At 42.0% G+C, this 20,638-nt stretch overlaps 1 protein-coding gene across 1 annotated transcript; it reads left to right on the forward strand.

Moving 5' to 3' along the window:
- The first annotated feature begins 223 nt into the window (after positions 1-223).
- On the forward strand, positions 224-15,077 carry LOC121288628 (late histone H2B.L4-like). The gene is made up of 2 exons (XM_041207298.1): positions 224-328; positions 14,829-15,077. The coding sequence occupies exons 1-2, from the start codon at positions 224-226 to the stop codon at positions 15,075-15,077; spliced, it is 354 nt and encodes a 117-aa protein (XP_041063232.1).
- Positions 15,078-20,638: the final 5,561 nt, after the last annotated feature.

A 20,638-nucleotide genomic window follows, 5' to 3' on the forward strand; every position in this document is an offset into this window, starting at 1 on the left:
GATGAATGCATTAAGATGGGCTGAATGACCTTTCGCATTCATAAATGTCTTATGATTTTATGTTCTTTATAACAGAGGGAAAGGCACAGCAGAATCCGGAATTGAATATTGTAAAAGATCATTTCAGTGAAGTAATGGGCAGAAACATGAGAAATCTAAGAAACAAAGGGTAGGGGTGAATTTCTGTAGGAATTCTGCTGATTGCTGTAACTTTGGAGGAAGCATGGAAACCCCAGGTGTGCAAACAGCTAAAGAAGGAGCAGACCCGAAGGGAATTGGCAGAGATGGAAAACATGACAATTCTGGGGGGCCGTTTATGAAATTTCAGGTTTGTAGCTGAGGATATAACTGAAGTAATTGAAGCCAATGCTCAGAACAGAGAGTTAAAGTGTGTCTAGGAGAAGGATTGTTCTTGAAATTTGCATTGAGCTTTGTTGGAACAGTGTATGAGGTTAATGACAGAGAAGCCAGGCTGGAATGGGAGGGGGAAATGAAGCAGTGAGCCCATGTAGCTGGTGGTTTTACACTTGCGGAGAAAACTGAGGTGCTCAACAAAGCAGTCGCCTAATGTATATTTGATTTTCTTAATGTAGAGGAGACCACGTGTATAACAGGATCAACTATATTATTTGTTTGAAATATGAAACTTTATAGATAATACATTTTCACAAAATTATATATGGCCTGCTGTTAACATTGGCTATATTCCCAGAACAGTTTGGAGGTCAGCCTTTACACAGAGGAGTGTGCTCTGTGTAGTTGTTTCCCCAAGTTGGTTGTACATCATAAACAAAAATGCAAACCTATGCAAAAGAACATCTGTAAAGTCTATCACAATTAAATGCTGAAAATAGTATTGATTATGATAGCTGTACAACAGATTGCTGCCCTGCATTTGAATCATGTCCAGCCTGATGGAATGGAAACTTATTTTCTTTCCTGTACAAGTCTTAAGAGAAATGAGTGCACAAAGTTTGAAGCCAGCTTTCCATAGACCCACCCATGAACATGCCCATTATCTGATACTGTTTGACATTACATTGGCAATTCCACCTGGAGAAACCACAAAAATACTTTGCACAAGTATTCCATTCCAGGCGGTATTGGTTGCACCACATAGTCATGGGGTGTGGGCTCTTGTCTTTTGTCAGCCATAACATTTGGCTGCTGATCTCAACTGTGCCATTCTGGGAAGGCACTGAGCAGATGTCTGTCCCTCAATTTGAGGATAATGTCTACTCAGGGCTGTGAGTTTCTGCCCTGGGTCTTCACATGACTGACCAGGCCAATTCCTGATCTGCAGATCTTTGGGGTAGTACATGCTACAAGGTAGTGGGATTCTGATTTCAGGATTTGCTTTCCGTTCTTTCCTTCCCTTATGCCGCTTTGACTCATCAAATAAAACTCATATCAACAGAAAACGGGTCAGCCAAATATTTCAGCTCCCATATATGTTGAAGGAGAGACTCTGAAATACGTTGAGACCTTCCCACACTTAAGTAGGCATCTGTCTCAAAAGGCCAACATTGATGAGGAGATCCAACACCAGATCAGCTTTTACAAACTACGACAGTGACCTCTGCAAGTCAACAAAAGTCCTAGTGTATTGAGCAATTGCTGTCAGCATGTTCCTGTACTGCAGTGAGACATGGACTGTGCATCAGTGACACACAAGAGCACTGGAGAAATTTGGCAATGCCTCCAACGCATCGCCCAGATCCAATGGGAGGACCGTCGAAAACCTTGAAAACAGGTCCACAGACATTCCAGCAAAATCAACTTCAATGGACTGAGCCTTGTGTCTGGATGGCTGAAAACCATTCCCCTGCTAGGTTCTAATCTCTCAAATTTCAGATGGCTAATGTTCCAGGGGAGGGCAGAGAAAATACTCCAAAGACACTTTGAAGCTCTACTTGAAGTTCAGAGGTGTTGACCTAAATGGCTGGGAGGAACTTGCCATCAATTCTCCAAAACGGTGACAACTTCTATCTTGCTTTGAGTCCGAACATAGAAGGGTACCCGCCCGTACAATAGATTACTCCATTTCTTTGACAGGTACGCTTTCACCATGGTGAGCACAAATGTTCACCAAGAGACAGAAGTTATAAATGAAGGGATGAAAGAAATTGAATGAGGGGTCTGAAAGAAGGGAGGAAAGATGATGAGGTAAATAATGAAGTGAAGCAATTGTTCGGAGATTGTATGTCCCCTGTACTGGAAAATAGCAAAAGTGCAAAAGCTCACTGAGGGCAGGCTTCCTGCACCCGCCCGCCACTGGGATCTTCCGGTCCAGCCGCAAGCCCATGGGACTTCTGACTGGGGCACCGCCTCGCCCGCGGTGAGTCCTGCCCGCGACGGGGTCGGAAAATCCAGGCTTGAGCCATTTTTTAATATTGTATCATATGCACCTTGTGTATATTATGCCACAAAGAGGACTGAACAAAATGTGAGTCAGGGCTCGACTGAGCCAGTGATGCCTGACAGCAGCTGAGCAGTGTTTGCTTTTGTTGTTGACTTTCATGCACGTTAATTGTTGACCATTCATCATGTTTAGTGGCATTGCTGTCAAAAAGAAAGCAGAACTCTCACGTGTGAGGAGGGAAAGAAACAGGCCAGAAATGGGAATGAAAGACTCTGCAGAAAAGTTCCCCCAGGAGATTCCAATAAATATGGATGGAGGTAACAAAAAGAAGTATCATTTTAAAAGAGTTAGAAAAACAGGATAAATCAGCTGGGACTGAATGGATATTCTCAGTTATTTCTCCTGTTTATTAAGCATTAGCTCATTTTATTAACTTTCGGTGAAACAAACTAGGGGGACTGTCATTGTGAGCGGTGAGCATTAAATATAAATTTTCCTTATTTTTGCCCTTAGAGAATGCCAAATTTCTTCAGTCCAAAGATAAGGAAAAAGGGACAGAGACCTGAATCACTCAGTTGCCAACCCTTTGACAGTACTCTGGTATTTCCAGGTTTTCCTGAGGATTGGGTGCAGGTGGGGGAGCAGATCGTGTCCCGCACCTGCTGAAGGAGTCACATAAATGAAGTAGGTGGGAGCATTCCTAACCTCCTGCCCCACCTGTATTGTTAATATGTCTGGGCATTCCAGGGTACAGGTGCCCAGACAATGTGCTGTCACCTGCTCTGGGCCTTTGCCAAATGGAGAGTCTGTGGGGACCCCAAAGGCATAGCAAAAACTTCAGCTAGGACCATTATTTGATATTTTAGGAATCCACCAGGATCATCATTTGGAATTTTGGCTGCTAAACTCCATCTCCAGGCCTATAAAGACTGCAGCTTCACTTCATTTTCCTGTCCTTTTGGCTGGTGCTCGCCTTTGCCGGAGGTGAGGGGGGGTGGTGGTGGATCTGTCCCTAAATGATTCTTGCGACATGAAAATCGCATGGGACAGGAAATTTAGGTCTCTCTAGGCCTTGTTATGAGCAACGCATTTCAGACCATGGAGAAGGAAGGCTGGTAGGGTTAGGGATTGGGTGGGGAGGGTGGGGAGGGTGGGAAGAGGATAACTTCCCAAAGAATTATTGGAATTTGACCTCAATCTCATCTCCTTCCTTGACTTCAGGTGACTTCTGAATCCAATTTCAACTGCCTCTTCTTTAAATCATTGCAAAACAAATAACATGAGAGCTGGGATTGATTCCTCAAAAGCATTAGGTGTGGACATTTTGAGTACACAGCCCCTTGGAACATCAGACAAAACTGACATTTCGATTATGTATGGCTTTGATCACCACAGCAATCGGAATAAATGCAATAATCCCTGATTACTGGGGAAAAAGGTTATACACAAAAGCCAATAAACCACCATAAAAATTGAATGCTCAGTGGCTGCTTAAAATAAGGTATCTGTCACAGATTTCAGAGCCAGCTGCAGCAACGGAAAAAATGATGACTTTTTCGCTCCATTGTTGCCACAATGACTCTGTGTAGCATGGGCTAAAATAAAATGATATGTTTCACTGTGCAGCTTTGATGTTATTGTTAAAGAGAAAGGCGTTTTGATATAAGTGGGGGAATGCGCCTTTTCTCTCTTCCTGTTTCACAGCCATGTAATACAAATGAGCAGTTGCTCCTCGGCCTCATGAACTGAAGCTGGGGAAAAAATGTGCATGAAATGTTGAATATCCTGAAGGCCACCAGCAAGTCAGGCCTTGAGCCACGATTCAAATCTGGACTGATATAAATTCCGGGGCCAGAATTTTTGGGTCGGCGAGCAGGGGTGGGACCCACTCGCTGATGCATAAAATGACATAAACTTGTCAAAGGCCTATTAAGGCCATTTAAATAGTAATTGAATAGTACTTAACGGAGCTGCCCATCCAACCTTAAGGTTGGCAGGCAGGCGAAGAGCCCAGGCGGCCGTCACATTTTACCATGGAACCTCATCCACAGGCGGGATGAGACTTCATGAAGATATTTAAAGTTTTATAAAAATTTTTAATAACATTCATAGACATGCCCCAGCACATGTGACACTTCCACATGAGGGGACATGCCTTAAATTTTTTTCTTTATTAAAATTTTCAGAACTTAATCTAATCTCCTTGAGGCAGCTTTGTGCCTCAAGGAGATTTCTGCGCTCTTTCACATGCATGCACTCCCTGACTCAGGCAACATCCCCCCCGCCTGCACAGCTAGCGCTCAGCCCTTCCGGGCATGCCTCACACTGGGTGGGCCTTAATTGGCCTGCCCATGTAAAATGGCACTGCCCAGCCGATCAAGGGCAGCGATTGGCTGCGTGCCCACCTGCGCCACTCCCACCCAACACCCCCAACGGGGAGAAAATTCTCCCCCTGATTTTCCTCCAAGCAGGAATGTTGGATTACCTTTCATTCTGTTTTGTGGCACTGTTACATTGACTGACAGGGAAAAGAACGAAAGACTTGCATTTATATACAGCCTCTCCACTGACCACTGGATGTTCCAATACACTTTACAGACAATTAAATACTCCTGAAGTATAGTAACTATTGTAATTTAGAAAAACACGGCAACCATAGAAAGCTTCCACAAGCAGGAATGTGATAATGACCAGATTATCTATTTTTGGTGATGTTGACTGAAAGCTACATATTGGCCAGGACACCGTGGAGAACTCCACTGCCCTTCTTTGAAATGGTGCCACAGGATATTTTGCATCCACCTGAGAGAACAGATGGGGCCTAGTTTTAACATTTCATCCAAAGTACAGAACCTCTGAAAGTGTGGTACTCCCTCAGTACTGCATTGGAGCATCAGCCTTTGTGTTCAAGGCTCACAATGGGACTTGAACCCACAACTTTGTGCCTCATGTAAGAGTGCTACCAACAGAGCCATGGCTGTCATGGTGAGAGAGAGTGATGTTAAATATTTTTAGGTGAAAATATAGAGAAGATTGAGAATGAAGTATTTATTGGCAAATTGTCTTAAAAGCTAATCAGCAAATAAGGTGATCAATCCTGCTTTGAGCTTGTGCATTATATGTTGAGTGTTTGTGGTAATGAATGTAGAACTGAGAGTAGTATTTGTACAGGACACACGGGGGCGTGAGAGTCCAGTGATTGCAGCAGTAGAGCATTCAAATCCCAGTCAGAATTCCAGCTTTAAATGAAATTAGAACTTGCCTGTCCTGATTAAATAATTTTAACTATTCTTGGCCAGGTTAAAAGATGGACAATTCTATTTTACAGGGTTATGGGAGGTTGGGGTTAAATTGGTTTAGTCCTGATCATTAAGAATGACTCTGTATGTTTATTATTAGAGGGAAAACAGCTTTGCTGAAGGAATAAATATAATAGTACCTTCCAATGCTTTGTTTGCGGCTATTCCTGCCTATAAAGGCATTACTTCCCTCTTCAGCTGTCATATCAAATATTGGCAGCTTCCTCTTTGGCACCACTGCCACCCTCCCATCAGTTTCTATTACTACCCTTTACTAACTTATGATTCCAAAGATGATCATCAGTATCCAAAAACCTCAATGGCTTTGACGACTTCAGGAGCTGGTTTTTGAGTTTTAACACAAAATGAAGTGCGAGTAGGGTGATAGATTGTCAGGACAAAGCACAAAAGTGTTTAAACGTCCATAGATTTGCTCTGGGCATTTCTACCAATCAAAAACAATAGTAAAATACATAAGCAAAAAATGAAGTAAAATAGACCACTTTAACATCTTAAGCATTGATGAGGAATTTGCACATCCTTCCTCTGTCATGGATGTGCATTGAAAGGTAACTGTTCATCCTAAAGTCAAGCCTGGGTTAGAGAGCATAACAAAGGTTGTGAGTAGCTAATGCTGTGAATGATTTTGATAAAACCTATCATTCTGGCTATTGTTGAGCATATTGTGGTGATTGAGGAGAGAAAGATCTAGGAAGACGTGGCATGGCATGAATGATGAAATGCACCAAACTATTCAGCAAATTTGCTGCATTAGAGTCAGTTACTTGACATTCAAATAACGCTTGGTGATACTTAGGTTGACCAAGGGCGTTGTCACTGAGTTATATCATCTTATTCATGTAGACTTGCTGAGATGGTTAACAGTGCAGTATAAGCCGCCACCATCTTAAATGTTTCTGCCTAAATGGACCTCCCTGATGCCAATAAAGGATAGCTCGGGAGTCAAATACTTTTCCATTTATTGTACTGCCATTCATGGAGTTATATATACCTCAAGTGGAAGCAGCAGCAACCCAGCTGCCATAAGCAGATGTGTGAATACTGTACCTGGGAAGAATATGTCTGATATTCTGCAGGGGTTTTCACAACCAGTAGGAGGCCAGCAGAATCCCCAGTGAAATGGCATATCTGGATACTGGATTTCTTTAAGCTGCTCAAAGGGTACATGGATGTAAGAAACTCATTAATATGGCTCCTCTGCTGTAGCTGTAACATAATCCTTTTGAAAGCAAGTCTGGATCCCCACACAGCTTTCCAGGAACATATTGCATTCCAACCCTTTGCCCTGTGTCACTTGGCCACCCTTCATTCACAACCACTGCTAGTCCTTTGTTACCATTGCCTCACCCTACGTTTTTTAATCCTCACTGATAGTTACGTGTTCTGTAACTTTGCCTGTTTAAGTAAATGTGGTTGCGAAAGATCCTTAGTTGTGTGATCTTTTTTGGGTGAGGCTGGTGCTCTGCTGGTCTCCCTGTGGTCTATAGAAATAGCAAATGGCATGTTATGAATGCATATATACACTTTATCTATTTAGTTATTATACTGTCTTTACATGCACTTATTAGACACTTCTGTATAAACAAAAATCTAATTTTTATTTATATTATATATGTACATATGTATATATATATGTATATATATATGTATATACACACACATATATATACCATTTATAACATACCCTGCAGATTACAGAGTTCTTACTTAATATGCTACTTATCATTAGTTCTGTTCTCTTTCCCAATCTTTGTAGATCCAATGACTTCCAAACTGTTCCCCGACTAAACAACCCACCATTGTTAGCTCATATAAGATTAGTACTTTCCGATCTGATGGGCCAACACCTGTACACTGCCTTTTTATTATGTGTGAGCTTTGCCTTTAAAAAAAAGAGCAGTGCAGACTGAGCCACAACGATTTGGCTCATGGAAATTTCTTCCTGGAATCCATCCAGTATTCCAAAATGGCATTTATAATGTGATTTGCAAAAGCCTGCTATTTTTTGCTTCTAATACTTTACCTGTGACATTCTTGCTCACACTTCATTGTGTTAGTGAAGCATTTTTTCCATATAACTTTTACAATTGCCAATTTCCCTCACGTTTGTTTGTCTCAATAACAAGAGTCATTGCATTCTAAAGGTCATTCGTTATGTAAAGCACTTTGACATGATGAGGTGCCTTATAATTGCAGGCAATATACTCTTTTTTTTGTATTCCTAGATTGAAGTACTTACTATTCATGTCTTACGTTAATCCTTCTCTTTAAGCTATGCAACTTTCTTCTGGACGTCCTTCCAGCCCAGCAAATCATGGAAACGAGTATAATGCTGTCTCTAATGCATTGCCAAAATTTACAGCTTCTTTACATGCTGCGAGCTGGCTTGTCCTGTCAGCGATATTCGTGTGTTGTTCTAGGACAACGTTCACCAACATATGTAGAGCTATATCATTAAAAATCACTTTGTATTGTTGCTGCTGAGCAATTTTGGCTGCCTGTTGCACAGTTCCAGCTGAATTATGGGATATTTCAAAATTTATAGAGCCCAGGAATAACTAGCAGTTCAAAAACAATGAAAGAACATTATTACAGGTACATCGTGATTAACTGGTAGATTCTTTTGTTAGTAAATCTCACAATTGTTTCTAATGAATGGCGTTTGGTGTTTTATTAAAATGGTTGACAGACATGTTTCTTTCCCATTTTCGTTTCGACCATTAGAGTTGGCCTTCCTGTTATCTAGAACAGCTGGAAACGGTTGTTTCTAGCCAAGTATTATTAAATCTTAAAATCTTTCAGTCAGAATTTTGTGCTGTCTGAATATCAATTTCCCTCACCTGAATGATTCACTAGATGGCGCTGTGCTGGATATTAAAAGATAAGTTAAAAAAAAAGATAATTTATAGTTTTAATTGGGGATTGGGGAGAGCTGTTGGCGGAGGGGATGGGGGAGAAGGAGGGAGAAAATCAGATAACTCTGCTGCCATATGAACTCTATAATGACCTGTCAAATCTGATTCATAAGGTCCTATGAGTTAGCGTTAAATAAACCAAACCCATTCAACCTTCTGCACAGACAGATCTGAAGGACCTTTTCAAAGGACTAAGCACTGTGTAAATAAATAGTAGATTGCAATTGTCTGTTGCTAATTATTTGAGAAATGTGAGCTGCTTTGACATCAAAAGCTGCATCCTCTTTTTAATTTAGCTATTTGTTTCAGTAGGATAGCTTTTTAATCTAATCCAAATGAAGGCAGATATTAAATCAGAAAAATCTGAAGAATGTGTTTATGCATAATCAGCTTTGCAACGCAAAAGCTTGTGGTCTCCACAGGAAACCAAGTTTAAATCTGGGGGCATGGTATCACTGTAAATCTCACTTATGTGACCCAATGTTTGAAAAATTTAAACACATGATGGACAGCACCTTTTGAGTTTGCTCTTATCCTTTTTAACATTTTAGCAGCCGTAAAATTCAATCAGTGACGGTGATCAATATTTATAGGAACCTGACGTGTCTTTAATATTTTAAAGGATTTCTTTCCGAAACTGGCCATGAATCACTTATTTTCTGTTACAGCAAATGTAAATCTTCTGCTTTAACTACTACCATCAGCTCTCTAGTAAGTAATTTCCATTGCCTTAGAGATACAAGCCTAGAAATTCAGGTGAACAATAGCCGTCTAATGCTAAGAATGGTGTGTGTGTATTAATTTCGTATGGGATGTGCATTGCGGACCATCTTGGTTTGGGTTGCTCCATAGGCATTCAGGACACATATCTCAAGTATTAAAAAGCCTCATTAATGACTTAGTTAAATAAGAATCCTATGACTATTTTGTAAAATCATTTTGCCCTAGTGCTTGACACATCATGTGCTGCCTAATTTCTGGGTGTTTAGCTATCTTCTGCTTTCTGCGACTGATTTCTCACTTTTGCTAACAACATTTTGCTGCTGTGATAGGACAACTTTTGTCTGCCTTCAAATAAGTGAACTGGTAGGCCTGACTTTGGTGCTGAAGTTTGAGGGGTTGTAGCCATGAAGACGGAAGAGAGCGGCAGCAGTTGGGAGCAGATGTGGGAGGAGGGCACTGCTCAGAAGGTCCTACCCACAGTATGTTTTCAGAGAGCATTTCTTCTCCCTTGACTTCACTGAAGAGTAAATTGTGAGGCACCTCCATTTCACTAAGGAGATTTTTACTGAGCTATACCATCTGATGGAGCCACAACTGGAGCATCAAAACAAGACATGAACAATGCTGCTTTTGGCTGTCAGGATCTCCATGGATCATAATTCCTTTGTCCGTCCCAGGTTGCATCTGACACCTCCACATTTGCTGTTAACTGTTGTAATAGGAAGATGACCGAGGTTCTCTATGCTGGTAGTAGCGTACTGGCATTTTTTGGAATAGAAAGGGATTCCACCCCCTCAACATCCAGCTTGTTTGTGACTGCAGGCGGTAAATCAAGTGGATCTGTGCCCAGTTTGTTGGCAATGCAATGATTCATTCATCATGCACCAGCCCGCTGTGGACTCTATATTCTGACCAGGTTGTCAAGCCACAGACAGGCTACCTGGTGACAAGGTTTAGCTCCTTCAGATCTGACTCATTACTCCTGTCAGGACCTCAGGACCTTGGGCACAGCTACAGAGATCTATGCTACAACCACCCCCCTGCCACCACCGAACCCCTGAAACATCAGAGCAAAGGCAGCAGCAACATTAATCACTAGTCTCCCTCATTGCCAAAGTTCTTAGAGAGCAGCTTATCCAATAGTGTTTCTTGAGAATGTGCCTCCCACCCCAGTTCCTGCATATCGCTGGCTGCAGCCTCCTGCTGCCGAATTCTTGCACCCACCCGCTGATCAGGTAGTGAGTTTGGCTTACGTGAAGTGGAATTCCTGGAACTTTTATTTAAGTGAGATCTTGCCATTAAGATAATTGGTATCCCCCTGTTCCAAGCTTTCAGGGTGTGGTGCCCACTACTGGGGTTCCACACACAATCCCCTCTCCCCCTACTTTTAATATTGTGATCTAAATGTCAGCTTCATTCACAAACCCCATTTCTACTGATGTCAACTGACCAGACATATCAAAATGGACCAGAGAAGTGGGGAGAAGGTTCCCCAAAGCTCAGTAGGAAAAGGTACTTTGCCATGTGGTTCAGAATCATTCACACTAGGTGAGTTCCTGGTTCGATATTTATCTCTTTCTGCTTTAGCTGCTCTCAGTCAGGGCCACAGTGGCAAGGGACTATATGGAGCAAAAAGTTATACAATTTATGCCAATGACCCTAGACTACACAGAGAGAAAATTTGACCGGAGTTCCTGCTCTGGACCCTTATTAAAGGTGAAGACGCCAGTGTCAGCTCCATCAGTGTCAGTGTCATTCTCATCTCTGAATCAGAAAGCTGTAGGTTCAAGTCTCACTCCAGTGGTTTGAGCACATAATTTAGGTTGCAGGAGATCACCACTGTTGGAGATGTTGTCCTTTGGATGGAATGTTAAACCTAACCTCTCAGGTGGGTGTGAAGATCCCATGGCATTATTGGAAGAAGAGCAGGAGTGCTTTCTTTGGTGTTCTGGCCAGTATGTATCCCTCAACTAATGTCACTAAAATAAATTATCTGATCATTATCACATTGCTGTTTGTGAGGCCTAGCCATGCACTAGCCATGTAGGCTGCCATATTTCCTACATTATAGAAGTGGCTACATTTCAAAATTTCTTCACTTGGGATGTCCTAAGATTGTGAAATGCACTATATAAATGCAAACCCATGAATGGCTAGCCCACCAACTGGCAAGGTACTGAAGGACTAGTGTGTCAGTGCCATCAAGGCGTATGAGTTAAGGGAGAAATTTAAAGAAAATGTTTTGGGTGACACATTTTAGAACCTTGAAAAAAATCACAATAGAAACTACTTTGCAGCCTATTTTGGATTATTCTTATCCCCAGTCCTTATCATTTGATAAAAACAGAAAATGCAGGACAAAATGCAAAGTGAGTTCCAGTTTTGATGAAAGGCCATCGATCTGAAATATTAGCTCTGCTTCTCTCTCCACGACTGCTGCTTGACCTGCTGGGTGTTTCCAGCATTTTCTGTTTTTGCTCCAGATTTCCAGTGTCTGCGGTGTTTTTCTTCTGTGTCATTGTCATTTAATGTTAATTGTTACCTTTCAAAACCAGAACAAAGGAAGATCAGAGCTTCGAGAAGGACAACAATCAGCAAAACCATGATATTTACAAAAGTATCTGAATCTGGTTGTTGTTGCATAGATTAAAAGATCCTAGATTACCAAATGTATTGGGGGTTGGGAAGACTAAAATGGTTGAATTTGGAGAGAGATGGATTCCAAAGTGAAATTTAGTAGTAGCTAAGGTGGGTTTCTGATCAAGGTCATCACCTTTGTCTCTTTAATGTCACTTACTTGACTGACCCACTGGCAATAGCAGGAATCCATTTTAATATCATCACAAATATATAGGCCATTTCAATACAAATTCCGTTTTGATCATACAAACCCATTCCCACCCACACATTTCAGGAATTTCCATTATTTTCAGTGGGAATTCACAGCATGTTTTCTTTTTCACTGTTTTGGATGTTAAGATAAACAGAATTCTTAGGAATGCTGTCTGTATTAATCTGGCTTTCATTTACCATTTGCCCAGGAGTGATGAGATCAGGAGTGAAATATTCCAGTACAAACCATTCTTAGTCAATCACAGCTTATTTGGAAAATCAAATCTGTTACAGTTGAATTCACAAAACAATTCGTTGAAAAACATGAAATAAATAACCCTGTAATATGCATTAGAGCATGTTCGGATCAGTACAAGGAGGAAATCCCATAGTGATGTATTCATTATATATACAATATTTTCTATCACTTATTCTGACAAAGTCTGCCAATCTAACCTACAAAATCTTATTTTCTCCACTCTGATAAACCACAGTTACATAGTACACCTCCTTATGGTTTCTTCATTATATAGAACCCACATAAACCTTCAGTTATATCACATCCTCTCCACATAACAACTTATTTTGTTACCTCCCAAAAGATAGCGCTACACTTAGTTACTGAGTTCAATTTCGTTGTTGGATGACAAAGGGAAATTAAAGAATAGCTGGAAAGGTAAGTTGCATTCATTATTCTCAAAAGCAAGAATGAACTTTTAAATGGTGTCATTTAACTAAGAACCATCTTTTCCTAAGTTAATGTGCACACGCTTGAAAAGAAAATGAGCAGAAAAGAATGCAATGGATTGTCATTATGTAGCAGGGACACCAGGAAGATGAATCTGAAATGTATAGATAGTACATGCTGATTGTATTTGTTCTGTTCTGCACATTCCCTTTCTTTGGACTGCATAATAGGCAGTATTCCATGGAAGCGATAGGGCTCTCGCCCACTGGTTGGAGAGCTGGTGACAGTCCCACTTCACCCCCTTCTGGGAAGGCCTGCAGCATTAATTGCTGGTCAGGCACTTAACTAGGCAGCAGCATCGCTTCCTCGATGAGGGACCCCCAGGGAATATGTCTCGTCAAGAGTTGTCTGTCAATCAGGAGCTGGTAGCTCTTCATTGGCCGGCAGCAACACTAGGGGGGTGATGCCTGCTGCTGGTTTTTCACTCACCCAAGGCCAAGGATGGACTCAGGCACGGGTGAGTGACTTGCAGGGTGGGGGGTCGCAGGGGCTGGGTGGGGAGGGAAGCTAGCAGTAAGGGCAGTGGAGTGGGGGGGGTCTCTCTCAGTGGGCCCTCCCTTCCCAGTGCTGGGTTCCTTGGTCAGGCATTCAGTGCCCTTGAATGTGTGACCACCACCCCCACACCCGTGTCCCAGGAGCCCTCCAGCAAACACACCAGGGTTTGCTTTTTGGGCTGCTTGCTGCAGGATGAATACCAGTGGCATTGGGATGAAGCCTTTAAGTGGGTTTTAATTGTCCACTTAATGGCTTTAAATGACGGTGAGGCGGAAAGACTGTCCCTGGGCTTTCCTGCCAGGGACTTAATCGGGGCAGTGGCAGGAAGGTGGAATTTGGCATGAAATGCCTCTGCCACCAAACTCGTCATGGAGGAGAACATTACATTCTGCCCAAGGTGAATAAACCACCAATGATTTGCTTAATTTAAGCTCAGGGGACACTTTTTAACTCACTCAAAACCGATTCACTTGCAGTTAAAATCAGGCACACAGTTTCTGAAAGTTAAGTGGCTTCTAGAAAAAAAATGTTTGTTCTCTATAGGGGACTCAGTATGGGTCAGATGCCCGTTCACTCATCAAGCTGCCAACTCATGCTTTACCAGGGTTTCACTGATTTAAGAAATGGTTTTACTTCAATTGAATCCAGGATATTCCTTATGATATTGCAAAAAGCCACTTCTTGCATTAGTGTCACAACAATATCATTGAATTCATAAGCTTGGAGGTGTCTCTTCACAGCAGTTCAAGTGTCTGCATAATACTGGCAGGTCAGGGTTGATTAACAGTGACTGCATTGTGTATGAGCACTTTACGCCAAATCGGGACACTCTATACACTTGACGTGTTATCCAACTGGGCATGCTTCTTAAATGTTTCTAGGTACACCAGGAGTGTAATTATAACACACAGGGGAGTTGAACTTGATACTGAAGGGACTCATTTTTCATCAGCTGCTGCTGCTGATCATTCATGCCCACTTTGCTTAACTGCTCAGAGAGAAAAAAAAGCGCTTTAAGTTGAGAGTTGACCTAAGAGGAGCCAACAGCAATGCCGTTGCAGGGCAGAGGAAAATTTGCATTTGTAGCTGTGCTGGGTAAATCTCTAGTAGAGTCTTCAGTCACCACTGGAATTTAGCATAAAAATAGAAGATGCTGGAAATTGTTCCATTAGCAGCAGGGAAAAATGAATTAATTTCAGGTGTAAATCTGCATTATAGGTGAGATTTGATGAAGGACCTCACCTGTATTTCATTCAGATGCTGATCGGCCTTCTGTGCACTTGAGTTAGTCCAAGTTGAGTGGTATGCCTGAGGTGGCGGCTGCACGAAGGGCGATGCAAGGCGTCGAAGCAGCCGCTGACTAAAGTCACCAAGAAGCCGCCCCAGAAGCGGGGGAAATCTCTCATGCAGAGCTATTCCACTTATGTGTACAGGGTGCTGACCCAGGTCCACCCTTCCACCAGGATCTCATCCAAAGCCTGAGTGTTATGAATTCCTTCGTTGTCGACTATTTCGAGCGCATTGCCTCCGAGGCTTCGCACCTCATTCACTACAACAAGCGCCGCACCATCTCGGCCAGGGAGTTCCAGAGCGCCATCCGCCTCATGCTGCTAGGGGAACTGGCCAAACATGCTGTCTCCAAAGGCACCAAAGCTGTCACCAAATACACCAACTCCATTTAGATCGATCATTCTAAAGATTATAACAATGTTTTTTTAAATTTCAGACACACAGAATCTGTGTTTCTTTGAAAAATTAATTTGTAATCCAGCAGTCTGCTTGTTGTTTTATGTTCTTCTACTGCATAGCCAATGGTTGAAAGCTTGTAGACTCTTGAATAAATTGGGAGAAATGCAGCTGCATCTTTCTCACCCGACCTACCAGCTTGAGCTGGGTGAGAATGATGTAGTGCAGTGGGTTCCCGAGGCCTTCTGTCGAGTGCAGGAGAGTTGTGGGAAAGGAAGCCATGTCGCTCCCCTTTTTTACAGCACTAGCTGCCGTAAAGCATGTAAGTTCAAATGTCCAGCCACTTTGAGTAGTCAGGGAGAAGGTAAGTGTGTAAGGTAAATGGGTAGGATTGGGGCCCTAGGTAGGATGGGAGGTTCAGGTGGTCAGTGGGTGTGGGGTCAGGTGGGTCAGTGGGAGAGTCGGGTGGTGGGGGTGGTAGCCAATGGGTCAGGAGGGTAGTTGGGGGAATGGGATGGGCTTGAGGTAGGAGTTAGCCTGGGGGTTTGGGACAGTAATTTGGGGGTAGTCAGGGGATGTGGGGGATAGTTGGGGGAGGCTGGGTGGGTAGTCAGAGGGGCGTAGTTGGGAATGGGGAAAGGGAGTTACCCAGGAGTTAGAAGTGGTTTTAATTCTTCTAACTTTTCCTAATAGGTATTCCTGAAAGACAGTCAGAATCATCTGAAGTCTGCAACTCGAATCAGAGTATTGGATGGTTTCCAGTGCAGGGTAATTGCCCAATTGAACTTCTTGGGCAATTGCCTTGCAATCCTTATGTGCGGACTTCCAGCAGGTCCCCCAGCGCATCTCTGGGCATGAAATCCGGAGATCAGTAGCTATGGGCCCGTGTTTAGTTTATAGTGGTTTATGTCATCTACAGTATTACAGTAAATGTCTTAAAATATGAAATATTGACATTCATTCTTTAGCTATTCAATGGGAGTTTGAATTTCTGTTTGAAAGTTATCAGTCTCAACCGGGAATGTAACAATTGGCATCACATTAGTGTTAAAACATAGTTCCAGAAACCACAATATGGTGAGACGTATGGACAGCGCTATAATATTATAACAATAAATTTGACATCCCTACCAGAATAATATCTTTAGGACAGGAGCAAGGATAGCCAAAGGGCAACAGAAAACACATGGCGATACATAGACAGTGCGTACAAAGTTCTGGAATAAGTGAATGAGAGCACATAGGCCCCTGTTGGGCTATTCAGGTTTTCTGACACTTGGATCGTTATCATGTCCTGCAATTTGTTCTTCAGTACCCTGTTTGCTGTTTATGGAATATGTGTGACTTTTGAATTGTTCGTTTAGAAGTTAAAGATAAATATACATATTATAAGTGGAGTTTTGGATTGATACAATGGATATTTATGTTGTGTGTTGCCATGTCACGCGCCCAAAATTCTCTGAGCCTTCCTTTTCTCAGTGCTGTGATGTCATTTTTGTGGTTCATGACAGTGCAATAGTGAGTTTAGATTAGTTCCATTCATTGAGCTTGTAATTGGATAGGTTTGTTCAAAGGTTGTAAAAGTTTTTTTATAGATCAGTGAGTTGTTTATGTGCTTTGGCAAACAGCCTTTGAAAGTGCGGAGTCATTAAGAAGAGGTTGCCATAATTGCAACTTGTTCTCACTCCACATGATAGCAACACATAGGTGGTTAATGCGCTTGATGTCTGTGGAATGCTGCTGTAATTACTACTCAGCCTGGGACATGATTCACCACGGGGGTGAAGAAAGTATATAAGGTAATGATTTCGCTTATCAAAAAAGAATTTGGAGGACTTTTTATGGGAGGCCTAAAATAGAAAGAAGTGCATTGAAAGTTCCACTGCCTCTCCAGCTGCTCAATGAATACAATATAATGTGGTATTGAAATAGGAAGGCTCCAGCTTTGACCCCTAGTCTGCCATTAGCTGATGTCATCAGGATTTTGGTAGAGGTATTATAACTGACTTGGGTGAATAGTAAAAATTATCAATTAGCATTTCCACTCATTCATATCTATCCAGTGATGGATTGTGCTTCCGTGAATGTTCCACAGTAACAGGTCCAGGTTAGGTTGTGTTGCCATCCTGGTTGTCTGCTGACATTCACTGTCTAGATATGTTCATATGAAGAATAGCCTATTAGGAATGTAGCTGGCAATCATGGAGCTGTATGCCACCATGACTTCTGGCGAGGAAGAGAGAAAATTTAGAAAAATTCCCACTGTGATATTCTTCTTCAGTACACATTTATCACAGTGGCTGTGTTATACAGGTAAATAATTTGTGAAAAGTTTGTGTTTGCCTTAATTTTATATATTTATTGGAGACAATTTTTTTTATGTGAAAGTGGCTCATGCGCTCCCATTTAGAACAGTGTGTTTCAGTTCAGATGTCATGTAGCCAGGTCAAGGAGCGTTTTCTTGGCTTTTCACTGTCAATGTGGCATGCACTGAGAGTCTTATAATCACATTTCCATTCCCTGCACTCACAGTGTGTAGAAAGGCCTGATCTAAGCAAGTGAGCGTAACATTTCCGGGCGAATTAGTTATGTGCTTATCAGGATTAAACTGTATTTGCAGCACATGCAGGTAACCAAAAGTTTTGATTATTTTAGTTATTTTTGGCTCCTGCACTGTTTCTGCTGCTTTGTGACTTATTTTGTTTGGAAGAATGTCATAATCATGTTTTACGCATTCTATTCCAATTTGACTGGCTTCTTTTACAAAGTTTTCCTTAAAGCTGGAGTAGAACTATATTAACTAGTGGAAAGAAACAAGCACAGACCATTAGATATTCAGCATCATTGGAAAGCACTTCTACAGTTTATTAGTGATAATTCAGTGCTTTTTTTGTAATTCAGAGTTCCAGGATCTGTAGTGTTTTGCTTTTAGTTCTATGTTACTTTATCTTATGCATTTCCAATGGCCTTTCCCATTCATTATTCCGGAGGGAGTTAGCAGATAGCCCAGGCCTCTATCAATATCTTAACTTTAGATCACAAAAATCTTTATCTCCTAGAATTGTCCACCATTGTAAACTTTCAACTTACATACTGCAACAAATACTAATATTACAGAAATAAGGCCAATAGAATATCAAGCTTGGCTTTATTGTAACATAATCCTCAACTACTAAAATAAGCAACTAAAAACCAGCTTTAATTATAAACAAAGCATTTTGAACAGCACTTTTCCCACTGTGATGCATCTTTTACATCATAGTTCTTCCTCATTCTCTACCTTTAAGATTATTCTACTTTGCTTTTTACTTCTTTGTATATATATTTTTATGTATGTAATACATTTTAATGAATTTATGACAGGGCAGAATTTTACGGTCCCTTGCTGGTGTGTTTGAAGGTGGGAATGGCTTTTAAAATGCACCCCGCCTGCCTGCCACCTCCTTGTCCACTCCCATTTTATGGGGGGGCAGCAGAGGCGTTTGACGGCCTAGCCACCCTTGGGCCTATTGAGGCCCTTAAGCAGCCAATTAATGGCCATTTAAGTGCTGCATTTCCCCCTTGCTGCTATTTTACCCATGGCAGGGGGAGGACCACGCCAAGTGGATAGCCTGGCAGCTTTTACTTGGTGAGCTAGTGTCGAGTGTGGGGTCAGGGGCCTCCTTTGGGTGTCCACTCTGCTCATTGGAGGCACCTCCAAACATTCATAGCCCCCCTTTAACCCTCCCCACACCCCGCCGGCCTCGCAAACCTGCCCCTCTCCAAATGCCTCATCCCCCCTAGCCCTACCAGCTATGTCCCGTTGTTACATTGGACTTACCTGAAGTCTGGCCTCCATTAGTTAGACTTCTTTGGTGACTGCCTGTAGTCTGAGCAATGGTCACCACTCCAACCTGGCGCTGCTGGGGCTACAGAGCTGCTGGCCAATCCAATTGACTGGCAACTCTCCAAGGCAGGGATTTTACACCAGATGGGGGTGGAAGTCTTGCCCTTCACCAAATAATGCCCCGTTGAGCATTATATTGTTGTGGGTCACCTGGTATTGGTGGGGATATGATCCCTGACAACTCTATGGGTGATGGGGTGGGAATACTTACCATCTGAAAAATCCTGCCCGAAACCTTCTTTGCATCTATTTTCCTGTAGATTCTCATCATCATACGTGTGAACAAGATTCAAAATAACAAGGTTCACATTGGCTTAAGTTCAGCTTTAAAGGGTGCTCTTCAGCCTATATGAGCTCAAATGCTGATCGAAATAAAAATGAAAATGTTGGCGATACTCAGCAGGTCATGTACTATCTGTGTTGAGAGAAACTGAGCTCATATTTCACGTTGATTGCCTTTCATCACAGATGACCTCTTGCCATAGACACTACCATATACACCTACTGAGTATCCCCAGCACTTTCTGTTTCTATTTCAGATTCCCAGGATCCGCAGTATTCTGCATTTGTAGTGATTGATTGACATGGTTGCATCATGGCGTGACCAGAACAATGAAAGGACGCAAAATTGGACCTTGTGCTGCCTGCTGATTTACATGTTAGCTGCGTGCAGCCAGTGTTATATGTGTTACTGAGTGGTGGCATGCGGTGCTAGCACTTAAAGCTAGTCTGTTACACAGTGAGTGGTTAGGATCTAGAAAGCCCTGCCTGAGAGGGTGGTGTAGGCAAATTGGATTGTAGTTTTAAAAAGAGGATAAGCACCTGAAGTTAAGAAAAATTGCAGAGCTACAGGCAAAGGGCTGGGGAGTGGCACTAGTTGAATTGCTGTTGAAGACTTGATGGGCTGAGTTGCCTTTCTCTGTGCTGTACCCATTCTATGGCTCTCTGATTCAATGACCACCTTCTGTGTGGTTGTCTTCTTATTTCAGTAACTATGAAATATCTGACTTCCACAGATCATTAATGGGTAGAAATTGTAAATTGTTTTGAATTGTTGGATAGTAAAAAGAAGCCACTTCAAGAAGAATAAAACCAACAAGTTTGACCCTTCACTTGTTTTTCCAGAAGGGCTTTCACCCGACTACATGCTACCAGAATTCCAATAATCTTATAATCTTTTTTTCTCCGGCATACTAAAAAATAACTGCAGAGGCATGTGCTAAGTCTGTAATCTTACTTTAATCCATTTGGGCAGGAATTTAACTGTCAAACTGGCTTTTGGATAAATTGAGGCTTAAAGACATTTTACGTCAGTTCAGATAGCAGCAGGCTTTATAATGGGATTTGAATGAGGTTTGTGTGATTCATCTTGTCTCTCCCTATGTACTCCTTTCTGTGTTGTGAACTCTTGGACAAATGAAAGTACATTCGCTTTGGTTATTGAGGTAAATCATGAGTCATAGCAAAGCCTTTTAAAGGGTCAGTTTTATATCTTGCTTCACAGGCCCAGGTTAAATGGTTATTTGCTGAATTCTTTTCTCGATGAAGCAAGGAATAGAATTGTTGCAGTTTTCTGGTAGTGTCCACCAAAGGATGATACAAAAGAATCAAATGCTACATCAGTTACACCTATCAATTGTTGTTACACGCAACAAGAAATACAGGAGAATC

This window comes from Carcharodon carcharias, chromosome 2 (genome assembly GCF_017639515.1).
Source record: "Carcharodon carcharias isolate sCarCar2 chromosome 2, sCarCar2.pri, whole genome shotgun sequence".
Lineage (NCBI taxonomy): Eukaryota > Metazoa > Chordata > Chondrichthyes > Lamniformes > Lamnidae > Carcharodon > Carcharodon carcharias.

What these genes read in the sequence shown, in the direction of transcription:
- LOC121288628 (XM_041207298.1), top strand. Translation starts at nt 224, where the DNA reads ATGGAAACCCCAGGTGTGCAAACAGCTAAAGAAGGAGCAGACCCGAAG. An exon ending in GGCCGTTTATGAAATTTCAG is followed by an intron (nt 329 to 14,828) that starts GTTTGTAGCTGA and finishes TTATGTGTACAG; the next exon opens with GGTGCTGACCCAGGTCCACC.